Source organism: Peromyscus californicus, unplaced genomic scaffold, assembly GCF_007827085.1.
Source record: "Peromyscus californicus insignis strain IS unplaced genomic scaffold, ASM782708v3 Scaffold_7__1_contigs__length_154581171, whole genome shotgun sequence".
Lineage (NCBI taxonomy): Eukaryota > Metazoa > Chordata > Mammalia > Rodentia > Cricetidae > Peromyscus > Peromyscus californicus.
Window position 1 is genome coordinate 91497263 of NW_026294595.1, and position 18926 is coordinate 91516188.

Sequence of the window (18926 nt, forward strand, 5' to 3'; positions counted from 1 at the left end):
TAACTAATATGCCTTTTTGATGGAAGACTTTGTCTCACCCCCAATGGGGCTTTAGTGTTCTGCTGGCAGCAGTTTCAGTGTGCAGCCATTGGGTAATCTCCAGGCTTCTGGTGTCGAGGAAAATATCCTCATGTCAGACTGACTTACATGGGCGTCAGAAAACATAGCTGCAGTGTCTGATTAACTGGGCCCTCTCTGGGTTCTCAGACTGAATTACCTAGTGCTCTCTACCAACTTATGTGAGATCGAGTGCTTGCCGTGAGCCTGATACTGCTATGTGATAATAGAATGCTGTCTGATAAAAGGGCAGCTTAATCCTCATGCACACCGGGGAAATAGGTGTTGGCTGTAAACTTTCGAGGGGCACAAAGTGCAAACACATTCATAGTTCTAGAGCCCAGGCATATCTGACCCAAATGTCTTAGTTTCCATTTTTATTTGGTTCTGTGCTGATTCAGTTATGGCATGAACCAAAATAACACATTGTTTTAATGTGTATTACAATACACAGCTGTAATCAGCTGTCCTTATTGCATGCTATTTTCAATACCAGTTTAACTGGACTCGTTCCTTGTGGCAAGGACTATTGGACTAAAGACCTGTCATTGCAGGTCCCTAATAGAAAAGCAGGGCACATAATTGTTCTCTAAAATGCTTGTGGAGAATTCCTCAGGTCTCTGTGATGCAGGTAAAAAAAAAAAAAGAGAGAAGCAGCTAATAAAAACATCAAGGTTTATGGCCCTGGCAGCTGGGTGGGAATTATTCTGTCACGGGTTACACATAGCATTTTTCACAACTATTTTGCTACCTTTGATAGGCATGTCAGATTTGAAACCTCAGCATGGACTCCTGGCCCTGTATTTTACAGAGGACCAACCAGGTTACAGTGTTTAACAACTGGCATAAGAAATTTCTGGGATTAGATCCCCGAACTTCAGAGGTAGAAGCAGGCAGATCTCTGAGTTTGAGGCCAGCCTGGTCTACAGAGTGAGTTCCAGGACAGCCAGAACTACACAGAGAAACCCTGTCTCGAAAAACCAAAACTAAAACAAACAGCAACAAAACAAAACAAAACAAAAGAGAAATGTCTTAGTCTCAGACCCAAGTCCTCTACTTTATCATGTTCCCTTTTCACGATTTCTTTTATTGTTCTAAAGGGTAACTTTCAGCAGTTTCTCTTCCTAAGGTAACCCAAGTGTGGCTACCTTCTGACTAACTTGTTTGCTAACATGCATTTTAAAGGTTCTTTGAGTAAGAGACATGTTTTCTTCTGTGGCTCTTTGTCCTGTGTTCCTCCTGGTACCATCCATGCTCTTCATTCCAGTCACCAAATCAAGTCACTGGACGTTGTCTAGCACATAGCTCTCTGACTCTCCTGGGGCCCTGGCAGGGAAGGGACCTTGCTGGTAACAATGATGAGCATCCTGGAACCTGGGGGGCGGCTTCCCTGTATACTACTCAGACAAGCACATTAAGCTAGGTGGATGGTGGGTTATGTACTGACAGGCCTGCAAACATATGCAAATCTTGATGTCTGAGGGAAAAGGGCATGAAAATATTCCTTAGGAAAAATAAACACCATTCAAGCTAATGTCTCCTCTCTTCCTTGACACAAAAATGGCTTATATTACCTACATTTGGCAACTTCCTTTTTTTTTGTCTGCTTAACTTGCTAGGAATCAACTTGATTCGGATCTTCGCTCTTATGCTTTCCCTATTGGATTTTACTTCAGCAGGAGAGCTAAAAATGGGAGGGGGGCGGTGAGAAGGGCAGCACCTGTTCCAGTTCTTGGTAGGTCCGGAGCCTGAGGTGAAGCTCCTGTTTGGGTTTTATAAGCGATTCTTTGTTCTCCCACTTGACGAACGCCCGCTTTCGGAGCAGCACTGGGCTGGGGCATGGGGACGGGGGACTGGGGACCACATAAAGAGCATCCTGCGCAGGCTTCCGTGGGGAGGACAACACGAAGTGACCAGCAGGCGTCTCGCCACCAACCCACGGGAACGATTCTGTCTGGGTGGTCTTGTGGGCAACAGTCCTCTTCAGCCGAACTGAAATCTTCTGTGAGGACACGCCCAGGAGCATGATGGTCCGATCCTTGCTCTCCTCACTGTGGTCCACAGCCTCCCCATTTTGGAATATAAAAGATCCTTCGTCAGGTGCTGTGGAGAGATACATTTGTTAGTGCTCTCAGACCATGATGAACTCAAGATTCTCAACATTTGTTTCAAACGAGACCTTCCTTATTTCTGAAGTTCCACTTCCAAGTACCTTCTGTTTGGGACATGCATTGTCAGGCAGGAGTAGAAGCAGAAACCTAGGGTTTCAGAGTCAGGATTCACCCACACCAAGGAAAGAACATCTTTTCCTTTTTTACCTTTTTAAATAACATTTTTTAAATGTGCATGATGTTCTGCCTGTATTACATACGTGTGTATGTATGTATGTATGTACACCACATGCATGCAGTGCCCTTGGAGGTCAGAATAGGGTTTCTGGTCCTGTAGAACTGGAGTTACAGGTGGTTGTGAGATATTATGTGGGTGCTGAGAACTGAATCCAGGTTTCTGCAAGAGCAACAAGTGCTCTGAACCTCTGAGCCATCCCTTAAGCCCCCAAAGCATCCTTTTCTGTTTGCACAAAAGTTACCTGGATAGTTACTGTTCCGATAAGTAAGTTAGAATCCTTGCCTCGATGTAGCAAGGTTTCCTAAGCACTTCTAAAGATAGCAGGGTAAACATAGACAGAATGTTCTGTAAATGCTTTCTGTGGACTCCAGGGCAAGAGCTATTACTCAGAGTTTGATCCAGGCATAGGGAGTGCTACCTAAGCAGATAGAGAGTGGGAACTCTCTATGGGACCCACTTGTATGATTGACACAGATTAATGGTGAGGTGGCAGGATTAGTTTTGTGGAGTGTGTTCTAAAATGTTTCACACTTATTTGATTCTGCAGGGGTCAGAACAAACCAGCCATCTGATTTTTCTTTTAGCCAATATCGCTGCCTGAGACTCAGCCTGGAAATATTAACTATAAGGAGTCATTTTCTGAGAAAGTAGAGGATTAGAGGATGCATTTGAGATGGGTGGTAAGATAAACTGGAGGTCATCCAAGTTTACCTTTTGCAGAGATTTAGCACTGATTTTGAGCTCCATGCAAAGTAATTAGGGCCTATACACCATTTATGAATAAATACATTTTGGATTCTGTTTATTTCATTAGATGGAGATGAAAAATATCCTACTTTCCAGGGCTTGGAGAATGAAGTGATTTTATGTATGAGAAAGGTTTTTCTAATTTTGATATACATTTATATTAAAATGATACATTTTTCTTATTGCTGAATTTAAAAGGATTCTTTTGTGTCTGTGTACAGAGGTATGTGCCTGTCTGTTTCATGCCTGGAGGCTAGAAGGCATAGGGCATCATCTGTTACTTTCCACCCATTCTCTGTATTCTTTACCCTTCCTTTTTCATATGACAATGTCCATCTTGTACATTGCAGGACCTTCAGCAAATTTGACTCAAACATACTGAGTCACTCCACAGAACCAAGGCTGGTTCACAGGGCCACTTCCTGTTGACCAGTTCAGTGGACTATCTTTCAAATCCCAGAGGTATGAATAAGCCGGTGTTCTGACCCACAGAGCAGACCAAACTGACAACAGGTCCTTTCTCCAGATGCCTTCTGAGTACAGCATCCCTGAGGTTCAGAAGACAACATGCATTCTTCTCCAAAGCTGGTTACTGGACAGATCTCAAGTTAGTTGTCTAGTGAGGTAAAAGCCTATGAGGGATGTGCAATTCCCCACTAGCCAGACTCGCCAGCATCCCACTGACAAGTTTGCCAGGGCACTCTTGATTTCATGCTATATAGAGAAACTCCCTTTCCTGTGGCTGGAGCCGAGGCATCAAGGTGCCTTATTCCCGTACCACACCCACCCCAGGTCTCTAAGTCTTACCTTTCCCTATTCTGCTGCTGTTTTCTCATTCTATCTAAAAATGTGTTATATACCTGCTAAACAAGTTGTAAACTTTAGTGTATGTGTGTGTGTGTGTGTGTGTGTTCACCATGGCCTGTGTGTGAAGGTCAGAGGACAACTGTGGATTCAGTTCTCTCCTTCCATTTTTAAAAAATGATTTAAAAAAATTATTCATTGGTGTTTTGCCTGCATATAATATATGTGTGTGTGTGTGTGTGTGTGTGTGTGTGTGTGTGTGTGTGTGTGTGTAAGGATGTCAGGTCCCCTGGAACTGGAGTTAAAGACAGTTGAGAGCTGCCATGTTGGTGCTGGGAAATGAACCAGGGTCCTCTGGAAGAGCAGTCAATGCTCCCAACCACTGAACCGTCTCTCCAGGCCTGTGGGAGACCTGCTCCCATTTTCCCCCCACAGGCTACTCTTGAGGAGGGTGAAGTGAGAAATATTTAGATTGAAGGATAGAGGGGAGAGAAACAGATAGAAACACAGGAGAGCCTAGGGAGGGCCTGGATCATTTTCCACTGGCCCCTTCTGTCTCTTCTAAAGGGCTATTTATAGGAATGCCAAGGGGCGGAGCAAAGACCACCCCCTAGCTCAGCCATGTGCAGACCCTTCCAATCACATAGTAACCATGCACGTAGTCAAGCAATCCTCTAAATGCCTCCCTGCTGGGTAGAGCAAGCTCAGATCTCACTAGGAAACCTTTGTGGGCCTCCACACAGGCCCCTCTCCTTCCACCTTTCTGTGGGTCCCAGGGATTGAATTGGGGCCACCCATCTTGCACAGCAAGCATCTTCACCTCCAGAGCCATCTCACCCGTTGAGAAGCAGGCGTCAGGTGCTTCTGTTCAGCCATCTTGAACCCCCCCTCTCCCTTTCCTGACTTTAACACAGTTACACTTTAAATCAACCAAACTTCCCAAATTATGCCCCCTCTATTGTTGAGGTAGAACTCCAGATGTACAGAAATCCAGAGAATGAATCTTGAGGACTCTGCCCCTCTGTTGTAAGAGCTCCTTGTTTTGGAACAGGGACAATGCATAGTCTTCCACCTGGCATTTACAACTCGCCTGACTGGCTTCTACTTGCTTTTCTACTTCACTTCTCACCTCCGCCTTCGCTTCCACCACAGCACCTCACTCATCCCAACAGCACTGCCTACAGCCTTCCTGCCTTTTGCTCCATCCGTCATCTTCTCTGGAGTATTCCTCATCTTCCTCATGACGTGGCACCACCTTCCCTTTGAAACTTGGCTGAAATTCCATCTTCTCCAAGAAGGCTTCCCCAGCCGCCTGGCACTGTGACCCCTCTGAGGTACACCTCTGTCATCTGTGTCCCCACAGCCAACTCAGCCTTCACTGGCTTCCAACCTGCTCCATGTTGGGACGCTGTCATTTCTCCCAGCTGGAGACATTCTCTCTACTTCTTTGCCCTCCAGACCTGGGGAGTCTCCAGTCTATTTGCTTCAAATTATTTCCGAGTCACTCTTTACTTGCATTTTGCCATATGCAGAGTTAGCTGTGACAATTCTGGCTTAGCCTCAGGTTGTCCCCGAATGATTGGATTAATCTCCAAGCCGATCTCCAGAGTTTCTCCATTTTTTTTTTGTATTTACTTTTCTGATTTTAGCATTTTAGTCATTTTTCTTCACCTGACCTCTCAAGGTTCTCAGTCCAGGGCAGGGTATTAATTTAATGGGTGAGGATCCTCTTCTGGAAGAAAACCAGGGATGATGCACACAGTCATTGAGCCAGTGCATAGCCTTGCCAGTAGGGAAGCCTATTTCTTGCTGCCAGCCCTAAGTGCCAGTCACATTGTGTTGGAGGCTTCTTTCTCAGGTGTGAGCAATGAGTCTGGTTCTGGTCACTTTCGTGCGTAGTGGTCTCTGCTAAACTGCAGAAATTAAATTCTCAGCAGTGTCTGCCTCCTTCTGGAAACAGAGTCAAGAAGACCTATGGTTTCAGCTTCTACTAATATTGTTTCAGCTTCTGCTGATAGTATGTTCTCCAGACATTTCTGAGCTATGGAGATGCTAGTCTTCACTTCTGAACACAGCTATTCATTTTACATAATGTGTTACTTTCAGACTGCATGTTATTCATGTTATATATTCATTCTCACTATCTTTCCCTATCCCCATCCTTGGTCTGGGTTTAAGGATAGAGGAAGAGAATTAACATGGGATGCTGCACTTGGTGTAGGTGCCCAGAAGCACCTGATGACTTTTCTTTTTAGTCTAATTTCTGCTCTGTTACAGCACTCAGAGAGTTAAAATCCATGATGAGTCAGCCATGGCATAGCAATTGAGGTCAAGGCTAACTGGAAATAAGAATCACGGGGTGATTTTTCTTACCCTCCAAACTTGACCCTTACCCACAGCAAACATCCCCAGTGCCTGCTTACCATGGAGCAGATCTTTGGTTCCCAGTGGGCAAAGGTTGGACATTGGCACCACAGAGCTGATGTTCTCCATGGACACTGCTGGGCTCTTGACTCGCTTCTTGCACTCGAACACTACCAGATCTTTGCACTGTTTGTGGCAGTTCATCCCGCAGTCTGTGGACAAGACACTCTGCTCAGAAGTCTTTCACTCACTTCTCCAGTGACTCTCTCACAACCAAACTCATGCACTGCCCTCTTGTCAAACTCAGTTGGCCTAGCCTCTGGAGCTAGCACACCTGACATTCCTAAGGGATCTAGGAAAGACCACCTCCTGATTCTTAACCCCCTTGGTAAGTCCCAGAGCTTGTCATCACTGCATCAATGAGTTTCAGAACTCAGCGGCATCTCATCATGAAGAGAAGAGATGCCAACCTGGAAAATTAGGTCCTGAGGTATCTGCTGAAAAAAGAAAACCTGACTGGTCCTGTAGTAACCTTACCCAGGGAGCTTCCCTTTCCTTGAGCATCTGTCTTTCCATGTTTCTACAAGGAGCACAGCCATCCATATTTCCAGAGCAACTGAGACAAAGAGAGGGTCTTGTGGAGGGAAACTACCTGACTGGTCTCATAGGCATCCCTCATCTTGGCTTAGGATGCTCTTTGGAAACCAGTTTGGACACGAGGCTCTGAACTCAGCCAAGAAAGTTTGGACTGAATGGACAGCTACTATGCACAAAAAATATAATCAAGGAGAGCTCTTCAGACAAGGGAAGTGACCCCATTCCTCAAAGCTGAGACTTACCTTTACAGCGATATCCTTGCTTGATCACTCCCCAGAGCTACAAGTCAAAGAAAACAATATGGCACAAGTCATATATCTGGCTGGTATAAGGCTGTACCTTGGCATTCATTCTCTATCTTCGTTCTACTGTCTATCAATGGGTAGACCGTGGTAGCATTCATTCTCTATCTTCGTTCTACTGTCCTTCAATGGGTAGATCCTGGTAGCATTCATTCTCTATCTTTGTTCTACTGTCCTTCAATGAGTAGACTCTGGTAGCCTTAATTATCTTCATCCTACTGTCTATCAATGGGTAGACACTGGTGGCTCTCTCATGTCCTAGTCCTCTGACAAGAAGCCACTGGTCAGAGACAAGTGCTACCTATGCAAGAGCTCTGTATGGTCCAGCACTCTGCAGGCTTGATGTGGATGAGCCCGGACCAATAGGCACCCTGAGGACTGAGTGTATAGTCCTGGGTCATAAACTTGGGTTTTGAGGAAACTATTAGTTGGGTTGGGACAGAGGGCAAACAGCACTCAGGTAATCTCTGAGATAAGATATTTAAAAAATCTATTTATTTTTGGACAATTTTCCTCATGTATATGATGCATTCTAATAATACTCATTCCTCTACCCCATCCTCCTTTATCCTTCTCATTCCTACCAACCCTCACTCCTCTCAATAAGTCTCCCTCCCAATGCCATATCTTTTTAGTGTTTGTTCTGTGACATACTGAATTTAACTACGGCTACCCTGTGGGGTGTGGAGTGACCCACTGGAGCACCTGTAACTTAATTTATTTTGAAAGGGGAAGAAAGACATCTCCTATTTCTTATTTTCTAGCATTTGAAACAGCATATAACACTTTTAAAAGGTATATCCAAATTCCACGTTTTCGTACCATTTATCCCAGACCTTTAATGCACCAGGGAAGAAAACAGGCAGGAAGAAATTAGATACAGGCCAAGCCCATACAATCGAGGACTATGTTTTCTGGGTGTTCTCTTGAGTTCTGAGCTGGAGTGATTGTGTAAGGATTTTAAGGCTGTGCCTGTTTCCTTTATTTATTTATTTATGGTTTTTTGAGACAGGGTTTCTCTGCGTAGCTTTGTGCCTTTCCTGGAACTCACTTGGTAGCCCAGGCTGGCTTCGAACTCACAGAGATCCGCCTGCTTCTGCCTCCCGAGTGCTGGAATTAAAGGCGTGCACCACCGCCGCCCGGCTCTGTCTTATTTATTTAAACTGTCCTGTACACTTACCCCTGCCTCCCCCGGCAACGCATCCACACCAAGTTCCCCTCTGACACTCTAAGAACAACTTACAAAGCCAGCACAGTTGTCACAGAAGGTGGGCTTCAGGTAGGTGGTCTCTTGAAAATTGTGAGGAAAACCCAGGCCCAGCTTGGAGTAGATAGAGCTGGCCCTCATGAAGTAGGCTGTGATCTCGTCCCTGCTGATGAGGCCTTCCCTGAAGCAAATGACAGGCAAGGAGCTGAGTAGTGGAAGGGTGGTTTCCAGCCTTTGGCGCTAACCTTTCCTTTTGTCCTTCCTATGGCTGCTTCCTTGAGTTCTCCTCAGAGTAAGGACGTGGGATAGCACCGAGTGAGACAGCGAGGCAGTCTGACTGCTCGTCACACCTGGCAAATGGCCAAACAGATCAGTGTGCTCAAGACTTGAAAGGGAAGTGATGTGGAATGTGCGCATAGGAAAGCAAAGACCTCATGCCTGGGTCTGGCTTGAGACAGGAAGGACACCTGTAGAACCCACTGGCCGTGCACTGGTTTTCTGTTGAGAACTAGGATAAGGCTTTTAGAGCCACGAGGAAAAGGCGGGAAGCGTTGCTATAACTGCGAGTCGGTCCCATGATTTGTAACACCAAAGCAGGAAGGAAGGCCAAATGTTTTCTCCTAAGCTGGTGGCGTTGGGAGTCTTCAAGTGAGAACTATTCAGAGAGTGCATGGGTTTTATGGTTTGCTGCAGTCCAGACTGAAGGGGTGGGGCCTTCACTTGAGGGTGGCTCTTTCTTCCAGGCTTATAAATCACAGAAGCCTGGCAGCACATGCCTTTGCAAGTCCCTCAGTGACCCCTTACATAGTCCCACACACCATCCTCACCTGTCTTTGTCCATCACACAGAAGGAAAATGGAAAGCTAGCAGCGATCTTTTCAAACTCCTCCTGAGAGATGTAGCCATCCTGGTCGAGATCATAGTTCTTGAAGACAGACTGAGAAAAAAAAAGAGTTTCTTTCGTTTACTGAAGGAAACCGATCATCTCTCCCTTTAGCTAAATGACAAAGGGGGCGATACGTAAAAGATTGGTAACCGCCTAAATAAGAGCAGCCCTGAGACGTACTCCCTAAACTGTGGCACTGGCACAGCAGGGGACATCCCAGGACTCTGCTGCCCCAGCCACTCCAGGGTGCCCAGGTGCTCCCAACCTGTAAATATCAACGGTACCACGCACTGGCTACTGCACTGGGTAGAGGATGGGCGAGTTCTCCCTCCACTCTCTTCTCCCTGCGGGGCGCTGCTCGCCTCTCCGGGAAGCTCAAGGCCTAACCCAATTGGAAGTGCTCTCTTCCTTGTGCTGGGGATAGTCCTTCTGTATGCTGTGAGTATGTATTACTCTCATTGGTTAATAATAAAGCTGTTTGGCCTACAGCAAGGCAGGATAAAGTTAGGCGGGGCAATCAAACTGACGACTGGGATGAAGAAGGGTGGGGTTGGGGAGACACAAGCAAGCTGCCCCAAGAAGCAAGATGCCAGAGGACCAGTAAAGCCACGGGCCACGTGGCAATATGTAGATTAATAGAAATGGGCTAATTTAAATGTAAGAACTAGTTAACACTAAACCTGAGCTATTGGCCGAGCATTTCGTACTTAATATAAAAGCTTTTGTGTGTTTATTTGGGACCAGGCGGTTGCGACAGGAAAACTCTGCCTCCGTTTACATCCTTGATCCCTGTACCCCTTATTGTTCTGTATAAAGACAACATGGAAACACATCCCCTTCCCGTGCAGTTAGCCAGGCCAAGCAGTGCCAAGTTTCCCGTTCTCCATGTTTGCATTATTATATGCTGACACTTGCCACATATTAACCAATAACTTTTAATCACATGTTCCCCTGCAAGAGCCTTTAAGCAAGGCAAACCCACCCCATTGGAGAGCAGTGTGTTGACATTATTTCCTCCGAAACATTCTACGGCCACAATGTGTGGCGTGAAGCAGCTTTGTGTTCCCAAGGGAATGAGCTCCAGCATTCTCACCTTTACGTCTCTATCATCCTGGCCCCCTCTCCTCCCCACATCCTAAAATTAAAGCAGGCTATACCGTGATTTTGTCTGCTGAAATGGGTACTTACATCCACCATCCTCTGGACATGTTTGCTGATGGTCTTCGGGTCAGGTTTGGGAGATACTCCAGAGGCCCAGTCCACTACAACCGGTGGCTTCGAAGGCGTTAGTGGCTACAATGGAATAGGGAAACCCTCGTGACTAATACAGGGTGACAGGGTGATTTCCTTTCCTGACATCTGACTGTGTGCCGTGGAAGAAGAGCGCACACACAGTCGGAATCTGTCTGCATTAGCTGGGCTCACAGCTGTCTAAAGTGCTCCTGCGTGACCCCCAGCTGCAGATCATTTCTCTTCTCAATGGGCCTGACTTCCAGATCCCTCTCCATGAAATCTCTTGTCAGACCTGTCAACAGAGGCTAATGTGAATCATGTCGATTGCCTCTGCACTCCAGTCACATTTTAGTAGAGATGGATGAGAAAAAACGAATCAAGACAGCAAGATGCCCAAGGAAGAGATGCAGTCTACACGTGCTGAGAGAGCATCTATTGCTGATCATTTGGAACTTGGCCCCAGCTAAAATTCCCATGGGAAAAAAGTTGCTGACCCTTCTTCTGAAATGCCCCTAATGCCCTGGACATGGACCCTCCTGACCATTCTATAGAGCCAATGTGACTTAGCGACCTGAAATCAACAACAACAACAACAAAATGATTTCTTGTGTGTAGGCAACTCCCTTCCCTCAAGTCCTTGTTTGCTGAGTTGGGAAGCTTTCCAGGAGATGGGAATAATCCTGCTGCTTACTTGCCGGTAAGAGAGGCAGGCTCAGATAGCCTGTAATGGACCTACTGTGTGCGAAGCCAGGGCTTGGTGCTGTTTTGAGCCCTATTGGGCATAGGTCAAAAGATCCAGCACTTTCCTGTCACAGAGCATCACAGGCCAATGAAGTTTCTTCTTTCGACCATGGCAGAAAGTTTCACAAATTTTGCTCTTTAGTGTGAGTATTGTTGCCATCACCCAGTCTTAGAAAAGGGACGTGGGGACGCTGATGGGGGGTGAGGGAGTGGGTGGGGGGAGACAGCACTGTGTCTCATGACGCTGCCTCCTCTCATTTGTAAGCCCCCTGACAAATTTAGCCCACCCCCCCTTAGGCATACAGTCACTTCCTGTTCACACAGCGGTCCCTTCGTCTAAACAACAAGCTGTTTATGGCTAAGAACTATGTGTCACACGTATGTGGAGAAGCTTTCTGTGTGCTTTGCACACAGCTAAGCACACAGCACAAACATATGCTTAGTAAGCAACTGAAGGCCAGCTTCTTGAGAAGGAATCAAGCTTTCAAAGCCCTGCCATACTGGAGCGCCAGGATGAGAAACTCACCGGGGCTCTGTGGTTCCTTGGTTCCCGGGCATAGGAAAGCTCATAGATTTCATCTTCAGTGTAGTAGAGATCCAGGGATAACTGCAGGGGAAACAGAACATGGTTAATTGCTAGGACACTCTACCTCTTCCAGAACTGAGGGTTTTTTCCTTGGTTGCATTTGTTTATCCAGTGGTTCATCTTCTTGGTGCTAAGCAGGGATTTTGCTTGTTTCTTTAGATTTATTCGTTTTATTATATGTTTGAGTGCTCTATCTGCATGTGTGTATGTGTAGCATGGCGTGCTTTATGCCTGAAGAGGTCAGAAGAAGGAATTAGATTCTCTAGAGCTGGATTTGCTGATGGTTGTGAATCACCAGGTGGATGCAGGGAATTGAACCCTGGTCCTCTGTTAGAGCAGCAAGTGTCCTCAACCACTGAGCCACCTCTCCAGACTCAGCAGTTTGTTTTTAAAACACTAGGTGGGGGCCAGTAAGATGTCTCAGCAGGTAAAATCACTTGCTGTGGGAGGCTGGAGACCTGAGCTCAATTCTTGGAACCCACATAAAGCTGGAAGAAGAGAAATGGCTTGCTCGTGCACGCGCGCGCGCACACACACACACACACACACACACACACACACACACACACACACACACAAATAAAAAATTTAAATTCAGAAAGTTTGGCTGCTATTTCGATAGGGAAAACAGCAATCCGTTCTTGTTAAAGTGTTCTCAAATACTGATGAAGTTCTAAGATGTTCTCTTTAATTGTGGTTTACTATCTTACGCATCTACATAGAATTGATATTGGTGTCTGAGGCCAGAGACTTGCCAAAGTCACTTGATTAAAGAAAAAGGGTTAGAACTCCAAAACTGCACCCAAGCTGTGGGTGAACCCTGTGGCTCCATCAACATGCTCTGTGAGATAAGAAGATACCATGGCCACTATGGACAGAGAAGTAAGTTTCAACAACTTGTGTAATTTTAGGACAAGGGGTTTGAATCACCTCAAGACTGGCCCCTCAGAGTTCACAGGGGAGGAGCAGGCTTGGAGAGTATAGGCCCACATTCATGCAGCTGGCACAATGAAGCATCACAAATTTGGAAGGAAGTGCAGCTGATTTCACCCCACACCCACTTACAAACCCTGATCTCTACTCTCCACATGTACCCTTGGCTAAGATGTGTCCAGGCACAGAGATCTAAGCTGAAACTAGCAGGACCCAAAGGGTCACTCATTTTCTTCTTGTTTTGCTTTGTTAGGCTGTTTTTTTTTTTTTTGCCCCCTGTCTTACTGTATTTTATGAAAGTACCCTGTCTCCATTTGTGACCAAGGCTTGCATCTGATTTGCTACCAACTCCGCCTTGAGAGCTTAGGAACAGCTTTTGCAGGAGTAGGAGCACACCCTTGGAAATCTGCAAGGCACAGTGCTTAAAAGAAAGCCTCCTGGGTCCCCTTCCCCAACTCAAGTCTAAATTGAGGCCTCTTTCACTTAATAAATGTCAGCTCCTCTGGGAAGTTGACCTTTGTGCCTGGGAAGTTGACCTTTGTGCCTCTATATCCCATCCATGAAGAGGAGATGGCAGTTCTACTCTGTAGTTAGTATATGGGAAGAGAAGTAGAATGGCCCCTGGTACGTAGCTGGTACTTAGTAATTATTCTTCTATGGGAATCTCACCGTTAGCAGGTGCACCAAGTCCTTGTTGGCATCCAATGGTGGGGCCACCTCTTGCAGCTGGACCAATTCATTGATATGATTGTAAAGGGCCAGGAGCTTTTGGACGTTCACCTTCCCATCCTCCAGATAGTCGGGCATGGCTTCATATAGGGAAATGAGGTCTTTGAGGTGCACCCCCAGGATGGGGATTTTGAAGTGGGTGCACTCCCCGTAGGCTCGTCTGTAGTTGTCATAGTTTCTGCATGAAGACAGCAGTTCAGTCATCTCACCCAGAACCTACAAAGCAGAACGGAAGGGTCACAGACACCTGTGGGGCCTAGTGTGCTGCCCACACCGGCCACCTTGCTTACTCTCATGTCCACCATGATTTTAGCCCATCCCTAATGTGTTGGACAGTGGGTGATGCATCCCATTTGTAGCCATTACAACTCTCAAATTCAAACTCCAGCTACGTTAAATGTCAGAGTAGAGTCAAAAACCAAGTATGTCTTCCTCCATATCACTACATAGTTTCATCTGAAAAAGTGTTATCATTTTATATTCAACTGATTTATTTTTAGAACTAATATAAGCACTTGACACAATTAAAGGTACAGGAGTATACAGTAAATAAGTGCCTTCGTGACCCCAAACCATAAGCTGCCTTCCCTGGTGTCCTTGAAAGCTTCCGGAAGTAGGGTGTGGAATAATGTCTGGCATGTGAGGTAGGTAGGAGCTGCCTTTGCTGCTGCCCCTGGGAAGCTATGGATTTTATTTGGGGAGCTGCAGTAATGTAGTGCAGGTTACTACTCTGTGGCTCAAGATTCTCAAAATGGGCCTATGCCTAAAGGAGCAGCCAGAGACAGTCTTTTCAAACACACCAGGTTGATGTTGGCTACAGAACCCCACTCCCCAAGTGTGATGATGACAGCTTTTCAGAAGCAGAGGTGTGGAGCGACTTCATCCATCGTGTTCTCACATATAGTAACCATATTAGACACTATGCCAAATTCTTTTAATAAAATTGTATCTATCAAGAACTATCATACAGTAAGGAAGTAGAGGCTTGGACTGTGCCCGCTCAGTCACTCTGAGACAGCAAGAGACCCCCCCACCCCACCCTTTTGTCAAATGCTGCTGGCAAGTGTGAGCTATGTGAACTCACAAGGTGAGATGAACAGTGGAATGTAGAATATATTAAGTTTTGTTAGTGTTTCCATGGTTTCTGATACATAAGCGATTTTTTCAGTGTGGTCTCAGCAGAACTGTTAGGGAATGAAAAGGTGACTAAAGATGTTTCTGTGTACCCAGCCATAGGGAAAGGGTTTCTCACAGGTCCAGCATGGTTAATGGAAGGGATAACTAAGAGGGCCTCCTTGAAAAGAGGATGAAGACATGGGACAAATGGATAGGGATGCTGAGACTCATGACTCTTTCCCTAATAAGAGCCCCCCTCTCCAGCTCCAGTTTAGGATGTTTGTGGTTTGTGGATAGGAAAGTCCCCTGACACGAGATGAGAGTGCTCAAACAGCCATCATTAGCCAGCCCATGCCAGGCACGGCTCACGACCTCATGGTGGATGGTGGGCAGTACCTACGCTAGCAGCCCTCTGCCATAGAGATTAAAGCATTTCCTGTGCCATCTAACTAAGAATGTAGGACACTGCATGAGACACTTAAGGACAATCATCCCGTGTAAAACATAAAACTGCAGCCAATGGCTGGGGGTGTAGCTCGGTGACCAGGCTCTTCTCAACAATACTGGACCTAAACAGGGCGTTTCCAACTCTGGAAATTCAAGTGCCTGGAAAGTCTGCAAGAGTTCTGGTAAGCTAGTGCTCCAGGCTGTCACTGCACTTGGCACACACTACGAGCAACTGAACTTCTGTTTGTTTGGGGAACGCATTCTTAATCGAAGAGAACTGGGCCACAGAATTGATGACCAGGACAGCAACTGAACATTCGATGCCTTGTAGACACAAGGAAAGGGGCACACGTTATTATAAGGGGCTTGGCAGAGAGGGGCACAGTGACGTTGAGGCCAGGTGGAATCTCACACACACTCTCAGGTCTGTGACTCACCCAGCCTGATTTCCTTAGGGTATGCCTCACTGGTCCCTAACCTTGTTGACAAGGGATGTGTCGTCTTAAGGGCCCCAGTAGAAGACAGCTCACTGACCTTATTGATCTCATGTGGGACATGTGAGCTTGTCTCCTTGAGCCTGGAGATGGAGCTGTGGCACAGTCCCCCTACCACAGCCATCAGCGTGTTGAAGTTCTGTAGTTGGTGGAGCTTCTGTGACACAGGACAGATGACAGCACAGTCACTGTACATGTCGTTACATGGGGGTGCTTAGAAGCTGACATCTCGATACTGCACATTTTCTGTGGAACTGTTCGACTAACAGCCAGGAGCTGCAGTTTCCTCCCTTCCCATTGACCTGCAGACCCGATCTGAGATCGGCATGGAGACCATTTGCCCCTCTTCTGTGGTATCTGATCTGTGGACTACCATCGAAACTGTTGGTTTCCGAGAATCATTGAGTGCATGCTTAACGAAGACTTCTGGACCCAACCCTGTAAGTTCCGGTTCCCTAGACTAGGGGTAGGCTTAGAGAGTTCGCCTCATCTGTCTCTAATGAGTATCAGAGCAGGTAGGCCATTTCCAAATTGGAGAAACACTGGTGTAGAGCATCCCAAGTTGGAAAAGATAATAAACACTATCTTATTGCCTTGATCCTATTGCCAGGGTTATTACTGAGGCTAAGATATTATTCTACTGTGAGATGCTTACACCAGTAAAGGATAATAGCCAGGGAAGAGAAGTTAGAATCTCTGTCCCTCAAACGCTGCATATGCCAATCAGCACAGCCTCAACCCAAGGACCTATGATAACTCAAGCTGGTCTGGCTCTGCCCATCTGTTTGCCATATGGCTAGTCATGAGAAAATAATGTGTCTCCTGAAAAAGCATTAAAGCGTTGAGTCCTGATCTTGAGATGGCCCATGTGGCCTTCCACATTGCTCTTGGGTGAGAAAGCAAAAGAGTTGCACGTCTAGACCAGGAGGCAACAGAAGGTGCTCGAACCCCATTGTGGGTCAGAGGGGGCATAGCCTGGACAGGCTAGGCTCAGGGTGAAAGGGCTAAGTCATTTACCTCATGGCCTGGGATGATTGTCTCCATCTGGCCACTCACCTGAGCCACGTGGATGAACTTGATGAAGACCTCTGCCCGGAGCTGCGGGGTGGGACGGCTGAGAACCATCAGTTGTACCCACTGGGAGATGCCATTGCACAGGGCAATGGACCGCTCCATGGTGGGGTTCTCCTTCACGCAGCTATTTACAAGGTAATTTTGATAATCAGAGAACTGGAGGGAAAAAAGACAACCATCAGGTATTCTTGGAGTTCTGAGGGACGCATCAGCTCTGCTCAGTGGTGGCTGGGAACCAGTATGGGCAAACAAGCCTGTGACTACCTCCCTGGCACGTGTGTTCCCAGGTTCAAAAGCATGATGTGTGAGAGCTCCATCAGGACCTCTCTATATGAAGTCCATTAGGCACACAAGGATGAGTACACATCAATTAACCCAAATAGCATACTTGAGTAGATGGTGTTCCCTCTCTTCTGAATAGAGCATAGCATAGTAGAAAATGTTTGTTAGTTCCAGCTATGAATCTCCAGTTTGTGAACACAATTCTCCTTCTAGGACCTTCCTCTTTCCACCTGCTGTCTACAAAAAGCTGTGATCATAAAACCTCCTACTTGGAACATGAGCCTGCTCTAAACTCAAGACAACACACGGGATGGGAGCAGTTCTCTTCTTCACAGTCCTGCACAAATGTGAAGTGGTGCTAATAGGAAAGCCATGCTAGCATTAGCCTGTCTGAACCACCTTGAGCAGGGGCCAAGTGAGAAGGGCACCTGGGACACAGCTAAATAAATACACAGTGACCATGTTTGCCCAACCTGTCAGGAGCGTTAGCTATGGGTAATAATGGGGCTGTGTGTGTGCGAAGCTGAAATATCCTGGACTGTCTGCTTTAAGTGGTGATTATAGCTGACATGTCCCTGCCGCAAGAGTCTCTCAGCTTCAATGGTAAAGAAGAACCTAGTCTCCAGGGATACGCCTATGGGAAGCTCTGGTGCTGTACTGAACTCTGCACTTTGAAAGCCAGTGTGGGCAGCTTAAACGGCTAGTAGCATGTGAGCGAAGCATCAGGACCAAGCAAAGTGCCTATGTATGCCTTGCCGGTCTACCTTTCTAGTGCTGCAGAGATGTTGGGAATCCCAGCCAGATGAAGACTGGCCACTCCAACTAGCCTCTACTGATACCTGTTAGACTTGTAGAGTGGTGGAAAAGAAACGAGAGAGAGAGAGAGAGAGAGAGAGAGAGAGAGAGAGAGAGAGAGAGAGAGAGAGAGAGAGAGAGAATATGAATGCCTGCCTTGCCTAAATAAAACAGATGCCCAGATGCCCACTAACCAATCTCCACCCCATGGTGCTGTGACTGCTGGTGGGTGGACACACCTGAGTGGGACAAAGCGCCCTTTAGAAGAGCAATGAGATGGCCACAGAAAGCCACGTTCTTCCTGGATCTGAGAGGAAGTGGTCACCCTCATTCTGATGAGTGCAGTATATTCCTTCTCACTAGGAATACGTCCAATCTCTTGTTCTCTTTAAAAGAGAGGATTTAATATAACTTCCCCACAAAGAGTTAAACAAATCACAGCAGAGATACATTTCCCCAGTGTTGGAGGGAAAATTATTATTATTTGCGAAAACTGCCTAGGAAAAATAAAAGCAAACAAGGAACCCACCAAAACAGCCTTCTGCGAAGGGGCCATGCCACTCAAAAGGTACAAGGCTGAAGCTTCTGTTTGTAAACAGAGCACTATTCAGCTCGGAGATACTGGCTCGGGGTCACTCTCCCTCACTGTTACTTCTGCCTTCCCGCAGCTGAGTACTGGCACCAAGCAGACATCCTGCAGGCCCGCCAGCTCTGCCAGCTTCTGCAGCAGAGTTCTGATTTCCAGGGTGATAATGGCCTCTTTTCAGAGTCTTTCAGCTCTGTCTAGCCTTGGGACAGGACAGGTGAACTAAAGAGAAAACCCGAAGCTGGAGCCTCACATTGGGGGCCCAGCACTCTGTCTGAGGGGTGCCGATGAGGAAACTGGGTAGTTAGCACAGGGGAGTGTTTGGAGCCAGCTCCAAGGGGAAGCTCCCGGATCTCTGGTTGGGCGATGGCGGTCAGGACATCAATGTTATGGGAGAAGCTATGACCTAATCTCTGCAATCTGGTGTGCTCGCCTCCATCCACGCAGCCGGGCTCAATAAGTTGGTGCTGAGTGACTGGGAGACATGAGCTCCAACTCTAGTGAACTGTGCAGACCTTGCTCAAGTCAACCCTCTGGCCCTCCATCCTACACCTGGGGAATACAGGTCATTGAAAGGCAGGCAGCACAGTACTGGCT

At 46.7% G+C, this 18926-nt stretch overlaps 1 protein-coding gene across 2 annotated transcripts in view; it reads right to left on the reverse strand.

Annotated features, from left to right (window-relative positions):
* Rasgrp1 (RAS guanyl releasing protein 1) overlaps positions 1-18926 on the reverse strand; it is a 65833-nt gene that overhangs the window by 2962 nt on the left and 43945 nt on the right. For both annotated transcript variants that reach the window (XM_052723310.1, XM_052723311.1), the window contains exons 7-16: positions 16649-16822; positions 15633-15749; positions 13476-13751; positions 11814-11894; positions 10502-10606; positions 9255-9364; positions 8464-8608; positions 7161-7197; positions 6381-6533; positions 1778-2160 (exon numbers count right to left, since the gene is read on the reverse strand). In XM_052723310.1, the coding sequence (XP_052579270.1) occupies positions 1778-2160; positions 6381-6533; positions 7161-7197; positions 8464-8608; positions 9255-9364; positions 10502-10606; positions 11814-11894; positions 13476-13751; positions 15633-15749; positions 16649-16822 (1581 nt within the window). The remainder of the gene's footprint in view (positions 1-1777; positions 2161-6380; positions 6534-7160; positions 7198-8463; positions 8609-9254; positions 9365-10501; positions 10607-11813; positions 11895-13475; positions 13752-15632; positions 15750-16648; positions 16823-18926) is intronic.